This window comes from Tursiops truncatus, chromosome 3, assembly GCF_011762595.2.
Source record: "Tursiops truncatus isolate mTurTru1 chromosome 3, mTurTru1.mat.Y, whole genome shotgun sequence".
Classification (NCBI taxonomy): Eukaryota; Metazoa; Chordata; class Mammalia; order Artiodactyla; family Delphinidae; genus Tursiops; species Tursiops truncatus.
In genome coordinates this window covers 113775934-113792478 of record NC_047036.1, presented here as the reverse complement: position 1 = coordinate 113792478, position 16545 = coordinate 113775934, and the positions used below count along the sequence as shown (strand labels likewise).

General features: G+C 46.2%; 1 protein-coding gene across 2 annotated transcripts in view; it reads left to right on the top strand.

The window, feature by feature from the left end:
- Window positions 1-16545, top strand: part of SPOCK1 (SPARC (osteonectin), cwcv and kazal like domains proteoglycan 1) — a 548887-nt gene that overhangs the window by 518514 nt on the left and 13828 nt on the right. For both annotated transcript variants that reach the window (XM_073802558.1, XM_073802557.1), the window contains exons 7-8: window positions 8709-8825; window positions 12683-12904. In XM_073802558.1, the coding sequence (XP_073658659.1) occupies window positions 8709-8825; window positions 12683-12904 (339 nt within the window). The remainder of the gene's footprint in view (window positions 1-8708; window positions 8826-12682; window positions 12905-16545) is intronic.

The following is a 16545-nucleotide window of genomic DNA, read 5'->3' as shown; positions in this document are numbered from 1 at the left end:
TATGAACATAGGGATGCGTGTATCTTTTCGAATTATAGTTTTGCCTGGGTATATGCCCAGGAGTGGAATTGCTGAATCATGTGGTAATTCTGTTTTTAGTTTTTTAAGGAACCTCCATGCTGTTCTCCATAGTGGCTGCACCAATTTACATTCCCACCAACAGTGTAAGAGGGTTCCTTTTCCTCCACACCCTCTCCAGCATTTGTTATTTGTAGACTTTTTAATGATGGCCATTCTGAACGGCGTGAGGTGGTACCTCGTTGTAGTTTTGATTTGCATTTCTCTAATAATTAGCGATGTTGAGCATCTTTTCCTGTGCCTTTGGCCATCTGTATGTAGAAGCTTGAACTCTTAATGCAGTGCCAAACCCCTGTTTGTATTCAGGGCAGGGAGTGGGGTTCTGACCCCTGTGGTCAAGTGCATGGTCTTTAACTTGTGGAAGAGGGTCTCCCTTGCTTATGGGGCTGGAGTAGAGGTGCAGGCACCAGGCGTCATGGTGTGTGAGCAGATCAAGTGAATGTCAAATCAGGAGAACTGGGTTTGAATGTCTGTTTTACTGTTGACCATCTGTAGGACCTTGGCAATGTTGCCTCACCTCTGAGAAGCAGCAGGGGAGTATCGTATCCTACTAGCTGGCTTCAGGGGTTGTTTCATGTGAAAATACCACACGCATGCTCTGGATTCCCAGACTTTTCCACTTGGTGGATCCACAAACACAAATAATCTCAGAGCCAGTGGTTACCGAGTGCTGAACACTTAAGTCTGTTCTAGTCCAGTCCTCCCATAATGCTGTGGGCTTGTTCTGTCATCACCTCCGTTCTGCAGATGTGGAAACTGATGATTGGAAAAGTCACCTGTCCAGTCTCAGCTAGGATGGCAGAGCTGGCTTCAGAGCAGAGCCTAGATACTCTCTCCTGCCTCCCTGGGATTCTTTTAAAGCAGTATGACTGGTTATTGCTGTTAAAAACCATGCTAAGCAGAATCAACCAACTCTCACCTCTCTGAGTTCCAGCTGATTAGCGCCCACGTTCCCAAGGGAGCTGTAGCCTTGCTCGTCCTCCCTGTCTTTCAAGCTCCCGTGGAGTGTAGCACCCTCTGCTGAGCATTCCTGCACACTCCCCGCACCAGCACTGGGGCACTTGCTGTGTGCTAGATATTCAGCGGCACGACGGACCCAGTCCCTCTTGGGAAGAGGCAGCCGAAGCCTCCCAGCAGCATGAGGATGCCAGGGTAGAAAGAAGAGGCTGGACCCTAGGCAAGGCAGTTCAGGAAGACATCCTTGAGTCGATCCAGTCCAGGCTCTGCCCAGCACCTATTTCAGCCCTGAAGGAGGCTCAGCTGGACCTTTTACAGAGGATGCTAATTGCAAACACTCTCAGTGCATCCATCCACTGCTGCTCTGATTAACTAATTATGCACAACAGCACCTAGAAGGGCTGAAGGAGATTAGTTTGAAAGGACCAGCACCAGGTCATCATTTCTGAGAGGCCTCCCGGCCTGCTCCAGAGAAAACTCCAGTCTGGCCCAACTCTTTAATTACCTTCAGAGGCACTAAAATTTAAGTTACATTCTTATTGTTTTCATATTAGCTTCTGCCCGAGTCCTGAGCTAAGCACTGGTGAGGCTACGGTTGGGGAGGGAGGGTCCATGTGACGGGCGGGTGGTTTTCTCGTTTGGCTCTTTAGTTGCAAGATTTCATGAGTTTCCAGAGTGTACCGGTAATTGGTTCCCTAGCAGAGGCTTACAGATATCCTATAATGCTTGCGTGTCGGATTTGCCATTTTCAAACATCCCCAATTGGGTGTTCAAATGTGGCTTCCGTTAGGATTTGTAACGCACAGACACACTCACACTTGCTCTCTCTGTTAGATATTAACACTGTAGCTCTAAATGCAGAATGTCTACGGTCTGGCCCCGCTTCTATTTTTTAACCTCATCTCTTGACATATTTTTATACCTCGGATTGTCTCCTTACCTTCCCCCTTTCTAATCCTCTAAGAGGGCTTTGCAGCATGTCATTCAGCCCCCAAAGTCAGCAATAAGCCGAGATCAGCTTGGAACACCAGTCATCGCCCTTGGGAGCACTTTTCAAAGGAGCACAGGTTTCCCAGCTCCTATCTCGCCCCTTCCAAAGACTTTACCTATTTTGAAACTTCCTCACTAACCCTTGGCTTTGTCTGAAGGAAGACAGAGGAGGCAGGGAAGAAGGGGTGATGGGGGCAGGCAGAGCCAGGCTACTGACGCTCGTTCGGTGAAGGAGCAATCCGCTCTCTCCCCCCAGCACTGCTTACCTGGGCTAACTTCTCCATAGGCAAATACTCATAGATCAGAGTGCCCCCCTCCTCTCTCATGACCCCACCAGGGCTGCAGTGACCTTGTCACCGCTTTCTACCCTATGATGTTGCCCACAGTGCATCCTTCTCCCTCCCATCAGCTGGGCCACCCATGACGCACTCCGGGCTTTGTTTCAACACTGTCTGCATTCAGAGCCCATCGTGCCTAATACCCCTTAAAGCTTCAGGCCTTGTGGAGAGAGGAGAGAGTGCCCGGGTAGAAAAAGTGATTTCTACATTTTCTTTCCAGGGCTGTATACCTTCCACAGAGGCTGCATGTGCCTTATTTACACTTGCTTATTGCATTCTGTTCATATTTTCCAAACAGACAGGGAAAGCCCACTGGGAGAGCACCACCTTACCTGGGCCCTTCTCTGCCCGAGTGCTGTGCTTTCCTTGGGGAGGGAACTGTCTTCCTGCACATTTGGAGTAATGCAGTGGCCCTGTACTTTTCTCTACTAAAGCCCCAGCGGCTGCACAGGTGATACATGCTTCTGGGAGCGGAACAGGAAGGCAGCAGGCTGGACGCAGTCCTTCCAAAGATCCACTGTTCTCACACCAGAGCTAATGAAGGTGGGAGCCTACATGCTCCCTCCATCCTCTGATACTCAGCTAGCTTCCTCTGCTGGCAGAGCTTCCTTTACCTGTGAGGGCCTGATGTTTCGCTGTTTTTCAACCCAGAACATCATGGACCAAGTATATTAATTGCCTCAGTTAGTACTGGCTACCCACAAGCCCAATGAATCCAAAAAGCTGGTCCAGGACCCAGGGGCAGCCCAGCAAGATAATAGCCGAGATCCAAATCCTGTCTCTGCCACTTGATAGCTGTTTGACTTGGGGATTTTATAACCACTGTGTTCATGTTTTCTTTCAATACATATATTTTGATCAACAACTATGTATCCATCCTTATGGTAAGTGCTGGGAATATCAGGTGTGGGGAAATCAGACCAAGCCCTCCCATCATGGAGCTTTTCCACCTGGAGGAAGGCAGATATAAATTATAACCTGAATCTCTTGGACTTGTACTGACCCACCTACAAAATAAGAAGAGGAGAGATGTCATTCTTTATATCCCAGGCGTCTCCTCAGGCTTTTTTTTTTTAGAAAAAGCATAAGAATAAAATTCTAACATATTATGCAGACAATTGGGAAATGGGAAGGGGAACATAAATTTATCAAGGCCCTGCTGTATGCTAGTAACTGTGAGCTATGTTTTTTTTGTTTGTTTTGTTTTTGCGGTACGCGGGCCTCTCACTGTTGTGGCCTCTCCCGTTGCGGAGCACAGGCTCCGGACGCGCCGGCTCAGCGGCCATGGCTCACGGGCCCAGCCGCTCCGCGGCATGTGGGATCTTCTCGGACCGGGGCAGGAACCCGTGTCCCCTGCATCGGCAGGTGGACTCTCAACCACTGCACCACCAGGGAAGCCCTGAGCTGTGTTTTATTGATAGTGTCTCATCTTACTCCATGCAGTGGTGCTATGAGCTAAGCTTTATTACGCCATTGTGCAGATGGACGGATTGAAGTTTACAAAAGGCAGCAAGAGCACTGTTATACCCAGTTAATAAGTATGTGTTGAGAGCATTCTTTTTTATTTATTTACTTGTTTATTTTTGCCTGTGTTGGGCCTTTGTTGCTGCACACAGGCTTTCTCTAGTTTCGGCGAGCAGTGGCTACTCCTCGTTGCGGTGCGTGGGCTTCTCATTGTGGTGGCTTTGTGGCGGTGTGCGGGCGTTAGTAGTTGTGGCACATGGGCTCAGTAGTTGCGGCTCACAGGCTCTAGAGCTCAGGCTCAGCAGTAGTGGTGCACAGGCTGTTGCTCCGTGGCATATGGGATCTTCTGGGACCAGGGCTCGAACCCGTGTCCCCTTCAGTGGCAGGCGGATTCTTAACCACTGGGCCACCAGGGAGCTCCCATTCTTTATGCCAGGAGCTGAGGGCATAAGGTGCTGGGCCCCAAGGCCTGAGCCAGCCTCGGGGCATGTTTTGTGTTGCTGTGATCTAGAGGGGGAGATGGACGCTGAGCCAGAAGTTACAGGTGTGCTGAGTGCCATCTGAGGAGCAAGACTTCGAAAGCATTATAAAAGGGAAAACTCACCTGGTTCGCGGGTTAGACAATCAGAGAGCAAATACCTTTAAAGCAGAGATCTGATGGAGAGTAGGCATTAGCAAGACAAAGAGAAGAGATGTGCTCCAGGGGGAACAGGTGCGTGGAAAGGACAGTAAGGGCAGAGCCTGGAGGCCGAGGAGGAGAGACTAGAGATGGATCTCACATTGAGGAGTTTGGGTGAACAGTTGGGAGCCTCTGGAGTAGCTAAGTGGGGAAGCGACTTGATCAAATCTGCATTTTAGAAAGATCACTTTGGCTGCTGTTCGGCGAAGGGAACGTGGGAGCAAGTCGGGGAGACCAATTAGGAGCCTGGTACCATTGTCTTGGTGGTGGGAGGTCATGGTGGCACCATGGGCTGGCAGTGGGCTAGCAAGAAGCAGGCAACTTTGCGTGGGAGTCCAGGACATCAGGCCCAGGTGTTTGCCCTGAGGCTCTGAGGGTCATTCTCTGACTACGGGAGGAGGTGGCAATTGGGGTCAGTGGATCTCCAAGACGCCACCAACACACCAGCCATGCTCAGCAGACTGAGATCATGGAAGGAAGATGGAGACTAACCTGTAGGAACAGGAAGGCAGATATGGAAAGACTGAGGAAGAGGATGCTGGGCAGAGACGACTGGGAGGATGATAGCAATTAAAACTGAGCTGAAGCCAGGGCTGGGGCGAGAGGGAAGAGAATGGAGAGTAGGAGGGCAGGGCACTGACTGCGCCCACCACTTGGGAAGGTAAAGTAGGGGACAGGGATCCAGCCCCGGCGTCTGTGACTGAGCCAGATCCCTTCCCAAGACAGAAGCATCTTTCCCTCTGACGATCTGATGCTGGTTGCTGAGGACCTTGTTTCTCTCACCAGGAGGAGTGGAGAGACCATCAGACACCCCTCTAGAAATCACAGGAGTTGCCCACCTCCAGGCAGAGTGTGAGACGGCAGGTGGATGTGGTCTTATGGTTTCCTCCACACAGAAATTACTTTTTCCCCAGGAAGGAACCGAGTGTGTGAGCGGTACCCTTTGGGTCCCCTCTTTCTCAAAGCGTTAGTCCTCCTTTCCGACCTTTATCAGGGGCTATGATAGGCATCTTAAAAGGCAAGCGCTTTTCTCCCATTGCCAGCCTGTTATGGCTAGAATACCAAATCTGAGCAAATAGCTCTCTGTGTGCTGTCGTCTTTGATTATTTTTTTTATCTGGCTCCAGGCAGACTGTGCCTGACTTTCTCCTTGTAAGGACCATTCGGTTGAGGACACTGTGAGTGAACAGGGCCCAGTAATTGAGCGCCTCCTATCTCCGATTCAGCTTTCTGATCCCTCTCTACCCAGGCCAGTGGTGTCCTGCTTGAGGACTTCTCCCTGAGCGACAGATGTGCTCCTTCAAGACTCCAGTCCCTGGTTCCATCAGCCATCCAAAGCCTGTGTACTTTGGGAAGTCGGCGGGAAATTCAGCCGTCTTCTAAAGATATAGATTAACTGCACATCTGTCAGGGTTTAGTTAAACATGACTGACTAATTTATCCTGCAGTGTGAGATGGGGATTCATTTCCTTTGCAAGTTGACTTGGCAATTTTCCCTGCTCAAAGAACATTTAGAATAGATGGTGTGCATGGCAATCAGGAAGAAATAGATACTATTAATTTTCCATTTTTCAAATGTGAGATTGACTATACAGCCCATATCCCATTCTCCTCAGAAAAACAGACCACCTCCTCTCCCGTTTAGAGCTGTGCACTGTCTGAAAACTCAGAAAAGAGGGCCTTCTAGTCCCCAGAGGGTCTGAGTTGGGGCCGATAAGCACGTTAGTGGGGGCCTGCGCCCGGGGGCCAGTCCTGGTACCTGGCAGAGCCGTGTGGCGCTGCCATCAGCCACAGTTCCTCCTCCTCCTATGGCTCAGCATGAGATGCGGGTTCCCAGCCTGAGCGAGCTTGTGATCTCCTTCCTCGGCTAATCTGTACAGATTGGAGGGAAGGACTGGAGGCACAGGCTTGCGTGTCAGGATATCATGATGGACCTCCGAAAGTTGGAAATCCCAAAGGGATAGCTAACGTTCATCCAGCGCTCGCCATACAACGTTCGGCCGTGATGGAAGTAATCTGTATCTGCGCTCTCCCAGATGGAGTCATTCGCTAGCCGCGAGTGACTGCTGAGTACTTGGAACGGGGTGGGTGCAACTGAGGAACGAAATGTTGACTTCTATTTCATTTTAGTTAATTTAAATGCAAATAGCCACATATGGCTCATGGTAACTCTGTTGGATAGCACAGGTATCTGTGTTCACCCGTTTCCTGTGTGGCCAAAGCCAGTTGTGTTTAGGTATCTTTGTCTTACTGGTTTTCTGAATGCTGTTCTAGTTGCTCCAAACTTACTGATAAGTTGTCTATTTAAAAACAAAAACAATCGTAGAGGTAATAAAACTCATAGCTGGCACATGCTGAGTAATTACTATATACCATGTGCTTTGCTAAGCCCTCTAACACACCCCATCTCATTTATAGTCACATGATACCCTGAGTTTACGGATGACGAAACGGAGGCGCTGAGGGGTGAAGTGGCTGGCTTGAGTCACCCAGCCAGCCAGTGGTCAAGCTGGGATTCACAGCAGGCAGTGAGACCCCAGAGCTCTTATATACTCTGCTGCCTCTCCCGACAGACCTCAGTGCCATTGCCTGCCTGGTGTTTTAAGATACAGTCGTGTCCTGGTTGTTGAACGCCAGGTATTGTCTTGAGGTCATTAGCAACCTGCGTATAAACAATGGCCACACACTCCATGCTTTACAGGGTTTACCTCTGGCTCCTGGCTGGAAGGAAGGAAGCAGCTATACATGTGCACTGAGGTTGCACAGACCCAGTCTGGGTCTGCTCACCACCTCCCCTCAGATGGAGGGCAAGAGAGTCCTTTCCTCCTGAGGGCTGGGAGGTTTGGCTCGTGTTCTCCATCAAGGACCAAGCCCCAGGCTCAGGAAAGATGGGCTTTCCTGCAAGCAGACATGACCTATAAAAATGAGGAGAGGCTCTGCCTAGTATTGTCTTCTGGAGGGGATTCATCCCTTTGCAGCTCAGATGGGGGCTGGTCGCCTCAGTTGAGTGAGACGCTGCTCTTAGTGAAGGCTGGATGGGAGTTTGAGCGAGACCCTCTGCTCATTCGTCACTACCCCCGTGCCTTCCACTGGGGTCTCTCCGCACTGATAGGTTCTAGCCTTAATCTACATCTTGTCAGCACCATGAGACATTCAGAACCTGGCTCTGCATTGTAATGTGGCTTGCTTGGCTTCACAGCCTGACTCCTGCAGCTTTAGAATTTGGGAAAACTGACAGTTGTGGGGTTCACTTCCTATTTACTGAGGCTTTACCTCCTCAGGTCTCTAATTCCTGTCCCTCCGGATGCGAACAACCGCTAAATGCATTGCTGGTTTTTCTGCCTCTTGGGAGCGGCCCACTGCCTGGACCCTTTGTCAGAATTCTCAGCACCCAGAATTAGGGTAAAATCAGGCAGCTAGGGAAAGTCAGCTCCCTCCTCTGCACCATTGTCCCTCCTTTGGGGATTTCTCTCCTCCAGTCTTAGCTCTCTATGAGACTGTCAAATAGCCCGCACCCACCTACCCATCCACCCATCTGGATTTTCTTCTTGTTCTCAGGAGTATTCGTTGGCCTTGCTCTGTCATACCGTAAAAGATAAGCTGGATAGCTAAAGATGGGCTGCATATAGAAAGGACTCTTCCAGGGACAAGGCATCCATCTGTCCACAGGGAAAAGTCGAGTCAGTCTGTTCAAAGGCCGGCAACATAAGCCACAGCCACAAACCCAAACGTGGGCTAAAGCAAAATCGGGAGTCGCTCTCACTGGGATCTTTTGGTGTCCCAGGCAGCCTTTCCCTAAGAGCATTAGCTGTTCCTAAATGTTAATCTCTTGCCATGAGTTCAGTGGAAAACATCTTCTCTGGCAACTGCAATAGCAAGTTTGATCGGGTTAGCAAAAGGGACCCGTGACGGTCTTTGGAGGCTGGTGCATGACCGCGAGGCCATCCCAGCTTGCTTTCAGAGTGCCAAGGCAGTACAAGTTCGGTTGTGCATAGCGCTGCTTGCCATGGGCGTCTCGGCTCTCACTCTGTCATACTCTTTACCTGTGAGAGCAGCATCTTTGGGGCATTTTCACAGTGGCATAAGGAGCTATATCCTGGTTGGAGAGGGAGGTCTGTTAGGAGCATCACATGTTGAGAGTAGAGAGTTCAAAAGAGGAGAAGGCCCACGGACTCACTGTTTCTTCCATCTTCTTTTCTCCAGCCTGCACGGACAAGGAGTTGAGGAACCTCGCTTCCCGGCTCAAAGACTGGTTTGGAGCCCTCCATGAGGATGCAAACAGGGTCGTCAAGCCCACCAGCTCCGACACAGCCCAAGGCAGTAAGACCGCTTTACTCTCGCTAATTTACCTCATTTTAAACACCACATTCCCTCCTCAGTTATTGGATGTTGTTGATTGACCACCCTGAGATGCTGTTGTTAAAAGAAACCCTAAGTTAAATGTAGACACTGACTTGAACTATGCCCCAGTTTCAGAAATATTGGAGGAGAGGGAAATGCCTTAGAATCAAGAAAATACTACAACTTACGTTTTTTAAAGTCTGCTTGCAAAATTATCATGTGCCTAGTACAGTCCTTTTGGAAAATGCATTTAAGTAAAGATACCAAAATAACAAGCTACTGTGTATAAAACAGATAAGCAACAATATACTATATAACATAGGGAATTATAGCCATCGTCTTGTAATAACCTGCAAAAATACTGAATCACTATGCTGTACACCTGAAACTAACACAACATTGTACATCAACCATACTTCAATTAAAAAATGTATAGAAACACAGCATTTTAACAACTGTAAGCACGTCGTGGCATGGCATATACTTCAAATGTTCCCTTGCCACGTAGAAAAAAATATTTATGTCTGTGTGTGTATGTATACACACACACACACACGCTTTACAGACTGTCTTATGGCCTTCTTTTATCATCCAGCAATACACTATCTTTCTAGGCTGTTGAGTAGTATTCTGCCTTGTAGTCACTATATAGAACCTCAATGTATAGATACAACATAATTTACGTAATTAGACCTTTATTTGGGAGCTTTGAAGTTGTTCCTAATGTTCAGCTATTATAAGCAACACGGTAGCAAACATCTTTGATAACTTAGCTCTATGGACGTTAATCAGATTGCATTTTGTTTTCCATAGATAAACTCCCAGACAAGTGTTCCCTCCGCCATCACTGAACTGGCAGAGACCATACCCAGAGCCTCTCCAGAAGCTGGAGAGAAAACTCAGAGTAGGTCTGCCTGTTTGTACCTTAACAGAGCCTCTCACTGCCTTTAACGTAAAGGCCATTAGGGGAGAGCTCCTGCACACTGTGGCCGATTGGCACAGAACGGCTTAGTCAACAATACAGTTGTTGAGATGCGCGGAGCTTTGCCACAGCCTCTTCTGTGTAGAGATTTTTATATTGATTTGTCAAAATATAAAAACACACATTATTTAAAGCAGAGAGTATTTCACCCCATCCCTGCTGCCACACTTGTGTGGACAGGATTTCTGAATGTAATGCTCCTGGATTGAACTAAGTAGGTAAGAAGTGATACTGGTAATTGGTGGGAACCAGAGTTTAACCAGCATCTGGTCTTCAGGCCAAATTAGAATGATCTTCTTAATTTCGGGTTTATCTTTTGCTGTTCATAGCCATCTGGAGATACTAGTAGAGAATGTTGATCCTAGGGGACAATTCTTTCACCAGTTTGGAACTTTTTTACCTTAAGGGAAAGGTAGATTCTGGGAAGCAAATGCTAAGTGTCCAAAGAGTGGGTCCTGGGGTTGTAGTATCTGTGGGAAGGGGGATGTAAGAGTCTTTCTTTCCATCCCTGCCAAAGGTTTCCTTGGGAGTTTGTGGACAGTTAATTCACAGGTAGTCTCTGGGAGTTTGTGGACAGTTAATTCACAGGTAGTCTCTAGAAGCTTTTCCCAGGGGTCTTCCAGGAGCCGCTGAGTCCCCGGGCTTTCTGAACAACCTTTCAATGAAGAGCAGATTGATGTGAAAGAGCTGCTCCTCGCAGCCTCCAGTCGTGGGAGGCCCCTTCTGCCTCCCGGGGAGCCTGCAAAAGGCCTGCCCTTGGCCACAGGCAAATCAAGTCCCTGAAGAGGTTTTTAGGTTGGATGTCCTGAAGCAACTGGAGCCAAGGGATATAAAGGAATGACACTTGGTTAGCCCACGAGGCACAGGAGGGAGAGACGTTTTTGTCAGTCCAGGAGTTCTGAAGGGGAAAACCACAGAACCCTAGAGGTGCCATGAGCGCTGCGCCAGCCAGAAGAGCTGCTCTGTTCCCTTGGATACCAGATGCAGGTGCCCCTTTTCTAGAGCCTCCCAAATTTGGCACTTATTTCAGTGGTCAGTCAGCAGTATTAAAATTTCCCTTTCCTGTGTATTAAAATGGTAATATCCTACAACATTGATGCATACTACATAAAATATTCTGTACAAAAGCGTGGAGCCATTTAGTGTCAGAGTCAATTATCTTGCTTTATTCAGTCGCCCCTGAGGACATCATCATCACAGAGATTGTTCAGTCATGACCTTCAGTCAAAGAAGAGGCCAGATGATGTTCCATAGTCTCTCTTCTTGAAAATCAGGATCTTTTCTAAGATGTGCTTTAAGATATCAAAAGGTATAAATTTAAAAATGGACAGATTTTTGTATGTTGGAACGGGTAAGTTAAACTTTGCAGTAGCTAGAAAACTCCTCTCAACAAGTTCTTCTGTTGAGCATTTCCTGTGTGCCTGTACTGGCGTCTGGACAGCCAAGACCCTGTTGTAAAGATGCTACTTTAAAGGGTGGGCACGCTTTGCTCTGTCTTATATCCTGCTGACTAAGCAGAGGTTCCTGGTGAGGCACATAGAGCCTGATGAGCAGGCTGTAGGTTAGAACCCTAGAGGGTCAATCGATCCCATCAGGATCCTCAGTGACAGTCGCTGTGGCAGCCCTTGCATTGCTCATCCCTAAACTTGGCGCCCAAGCCAGCTGGATGTCCTCAGCGTAGGAGGCTCCTGTGTCATGCGAAGCAGAGGCAGTCCTGGGAGAGGAGGGACTGAGAATGTAGACTGAGGGTTGGGCCACCTGGGCTTGAATTCCAGCCCCGCAATTGTATGACCTTGAGCAAGTAACTTAAATCTTGAGCTTCTTTTCTGTAATCCATAGGGAGGACAAAGCATCATCTCTTAGGGCTGTTATAAGGATTCAGTGAGATAATTCAGTATAAAATGCTGAGAAGAGTGCCTTCAGTAACACAAAAGTGAACTCTTCATCATTTTCCGGAGAAAATAAAACCAGTCCTAGAAATCCAGATTATGGAATAATTTAACATTGCCTGGTGCTTTGATTCCGAAAGAAAGATGAGTTTTACATGTGGGGTATGCCTTCTCTGGGGCTTGTCTACAGTACACTCAGTATCCCGAGTGTTAGGCCAAGTGTTATTATTCGAGCGCATACAGTTTCCACTGTAGAAACAAATACTTCTCTAAGAAAACCAACCCTCCTCCCCGCACCCCGGGAAATAAAAAGAAATAATTTTCTGAGTCATACATGATTCCATGTCATGTATCTCTTGAGGGGATTGCAGAAAAGAAAAATGGGGAACAGAGGCAGGTACCCTGGCTTGTTTTCCCATTAATGTTCAGACTGCTTGGACTGAACAGTCCTTTGGGATATAATCACTGCTTCTGGATTGTACCACATAGTTTCATCTCACTGCCATCCTTTTACGATAGTTCTTTTGTTTTGGTTTTTCAAGTAGTTTTTTTCCCTCAATATAAAAGCATAGTTTGCAGTATTATCCGTTAGTCCTCTTACTCACCATGTTTGTACTCTTCCTTTTTCAGGCATCCCCTGTTTTAAGCAAGTCTGGTAAATGAAAATCCCTATTTACATCACAGATAACTTAGGATTGGGGATTTATTCCCTTTAGAATATACTCTCCTCAAATGCTGACTTCTGTCTTAGCACATTTTAGACTGTTTCATTTAAAAACCAACCAACCACCACCACATGTTCTGGTGGAAGGCTGCTGAGACTGTACCCGTGGAGGGGGAAAGCACCAGGGGAGGAGGTGGAGAGGGTGGGCCCTGGGGCTCCTTTGGGGGCAGAAAGCTGGGGAGCAAGCAGGGCAGGAGAGAGCGGGCTTGGTGGCAGCTGAGACATGTCCTTCCCTCTACAGGGTTTGACACCAGCATCCTTCCCATCTGCAAGGACTCCCTGGGCTGGATGTTCAACAAGTTGGACATGAACTATGACCTCCTGCTTGACCACTCAGAGATCAACGCCATCTACCTGGATAAGTACGAGCCCTGTATCAAGCCTCTCTTCAATTCCTGTGACTCCTTCAAGGATGGCAAGCTCTCTAACAATGAGTGGTGCTACTGCTTCCAGAAGCCTGGAGGTAAGGCAGGAGGGAGGTGGGGCCCAGAGGGCAGGGCCACCATGCTGTGCAGGGAAGGGCCCCCTATCATGTCCTGGGGAGATAGACAAGGCTCAGCAAGCAGAAAGACACAGCTAGAGAATAAAGCAAACGCTCTTTTCTCCTCATTGACCTCCACTTTCAGCATGGTAGGGAAAACCCAGGAGCATAATTAAGGAGTGTGTTATTCCACTCCTCCTTTTAGGAAAATCTTTTAACTGTTGTGCCTCAGCTTTTCCATCTGTAAGATGGGCGTAGAAACCTTTGCTACATAATTCCCAAAGTCAGTGTAAGATCCTTCATGTCTTTGTTTTTCGTACATTTTCTTCAGATTAGGTTTTTAGGTGTTTCTGTTTGGTTTCAGTAGGAACTCTCTCTATACTAAGACATTAGAATTGGTCTCATCACAGGTATTGCAAATAGTTTTTTTCCCCAAATTTGACTATGTGCGTTTTCGCTAGGGTGAAATTTAAAATTTTAAGATAGTTAAATTTCTCCATCTTTTATTTTGGGGCTTCTTAGAAGCCATAAGGCTTACGTTAAGCTTAGAAAGGCATTTCCCACTGTGAGATAGTAAAGCAATTCTCTTGTTTTCTTTAGTACCTTTGTGGGGTTTTGTTTGTTTACTGAAATCTTTTATCCCTTTAGTTTTTTGTGTGTGTGCAGTCAAGTAGGGTCCCAGTCCCGATCCCTTGAGATGGTTGTCCACTTGCCCATTTGTCATTAATTGACTAACCCATCTTTCTCCCACTAGTTTGAAATGCTTCCTCTATCAATCATATATAAAACTCCTATATGCTCTATGTAGATCTGTCTATTCCTGGGTGCTCTGTCCTACTAATTGACATGTTTTATTATTTAGTGGACCACTCTCTCCTACCATTAATCTTTTTTCAGAATATCGTTATATGTCCTATATGTTTGAACTCTTTGAATTTTATAATCAGTTCATTCAATTAAAAAAACTTACTGGTATTTTTTTTAGAATTAGGCAAAATTAGATTAATCTAGAGAGTTGACAGCTATATAATATTGAACCCTTTTATCCTAGAACAGGGTTTGTCTGTTAACCAGCAAGCTACAAGTTTTGTTTTCACAGATGTTATACTTCCTTTGTGTTTGTTGTTGCCAGTACAGACAAAATCCATTTTTTCCCATTATATTTCCTCACTGGTGATTGCTTCACTATTGAATTTGTTCCCGGCCACCATACTAAATCCTCACTTTATTTATGATGGTTATTCTGGTTGGTTTCCTTGAATTTTTCAGGTGTGCACCCATATTATCTGCAAATAGTGATAGTTTTTTCTCTTTTCAATTTTTGTACCTCATTTCTTTCTAATCACATCAGCTAGTTCTTCCAAATCGACGTTACATGATAGCCATGCTTTTTACTTCAATAGGAATATGCTTGTGGTGGTTCAGCGTTAAGCTTAATGATAGCTTTGGGCTTGAGTTCATACAAAGTCATGTGGCTTTAGCTCCAGGTTGAGGCTGAATGAAGCGAAGCCTCATTGCTAATACTTCACCTGGAGGGGTAATGCCAGGGCCCCGAGAGGGAAGTAACTGCCTTAACCACGAGACACAGCTGAGCCCCTGGCCACATGCGATGTCTCCAGATAGGCTGCCCTTTCAGCAACTGTGGGAGGGAGCCAGGACCCAGCTATGGAAAAGAATGGCATCTAGGAGGAGTTGAGCAAAATAATTTGTTGTCGTTCTTTGTTTCTTATTTTGTGTACTTCTCCCATTTTCTTAAGTTAGTTCCTTTATTTTTTTGATAAAGTTCCTACCACCTCCCTTCCTGACCCAGAATCAACTTTGGGAGTTCTATTTACCCTCACCTTTCTTTATTATTTCCTATATTTTTAATGTATGTACTTGAGGGTAAAGTTTTCCTCCAAAGCGCTCCTTTAGCTATAGGCCATAGGTATTCATAGTTTGTATTTTTATTATGGTTAATTTGTAGATATTCTACAATTAAGGATCTGGGTACCTCTTTGGCCCAATAAAGCTTTGAAAGAGCACTTTTAAACTCTTCGTGCTGACTGAGATCATTCTTTTCTTTATTGCCAAGTTTTAGAAGTTTTTTCAGAAGCTCTCATGGGAATTAGTCTTTGAATGTTTGAAAATATATAAATTTCCTTTATACAGAAGCAAAGATGCTAAGTATAAACTTCCTGGAATCATAGTTTGCTCTCTTGATACTTTAACGTTATTCTCCTAGCCCTGGATGTAGTTAATGAAAGAGTGAACCCATACTAATTTTTCTCCCTTTTGGTGGTGATGTAACCATTTTGCCTGGAAGCCAAAAGGATTCTTTACCTTTCACGGCTATGAACTTCCTTGGACATGTTTTAGTTTTGCTCAGGCTACATCAATCACTTTTTCCTGAGACATGTTATGCTCTTTTGAGCTCTAGAATTAAAACTTTTTTGTCCCACGTGTTTAGTCTCTTCTCATCAGTCACATGGACGTTTCACATCAGTTTTGTTGCTTCAGATATAGCCTTCCTTTCTTTAACGGCTTAATTTTCCTCTTTATGTTATTTATATCCTTGAGCTTTTGTACCTGTGCATTGTAGATGGTCTTTTTTCATTAGAATCTTTGGTAAATATTTTCTTCTCAGCAGCATACATTTTCTGTTACAAATTTTTCATCTGAAGTTTGTTCTTGTTCGTTCCTCTCTTTTTCTTGCAGCATTTTTAGTAGGTCTCAGTCTTGATTCAGTTTTACTTATAAGTAGAGTTTTTTAAAGACAGTTTGAGAAAGGGGCCTGACAATTAGAAACTTGCTTCCTGGTAAACTGGCAGAGTGTTTATGATTGTGATGCTCCTTCAGGAGCAGTCTTCTAAATGCCTAAAGATTTTTTTCTCTGTATTTCTTCATAGGGAGATGAGCATTTCCATTTGTACCTACCTCATATGGTGACTGTAAAGATTAAATTAATTAGAAAATTCTAAAACATTAGCTGGTGCATTCTGAGAATTCAGTGAATGTTCATTATTTGCTATAGATGCTACTTTTTTTTTTTTTGCGGTACACGGGCCTCTCACGTTGCAGAGCACAGGCTCCGGACGCACAGGCTCAGCGGCCATGGCTCATGGGCCTAGCCGCTCTGTGGCATGTGGCATCTTCCCAGACCGGGGCACGAACCCGTGTCCCCTGCATCAGCAGGTGGACTCTCAACCACTGCACCACCATGCAAGCCCTAGATGCTACTTTTAATCATCAAAGAAAGATGGAGTTTGGTCTCTTTTTTGCTGGTTTCAGGTGGTATCTTTCTCCTGTACTCTGAAATCATCTTAAACCCAGAAGTCAAAAACATGTACTTGATAGTTTCTCTCAAGGAATGAGAAGCAAGACCAGGTGGCATTGTGAAATCCGAAGGGTAACAGATGTAAATAGGCACTCAGGTACCTTCTGCAGACTCCACACTTGTACTTACAGAGGTAGGGTAAGTGCTCTGAGAATCCAAATGTCATGGTCTTTGCTGGAGAACCATGAGCAAATAGCAGAGCCACAGCATCTGCAAAGGCCGGTCATAGTAAAATTAAGATTAGTGAGGTCGCCTTTCTTTTTGCATGGAGCGGAAGTCAAAAGGGTACCACACACTTTCATATGCC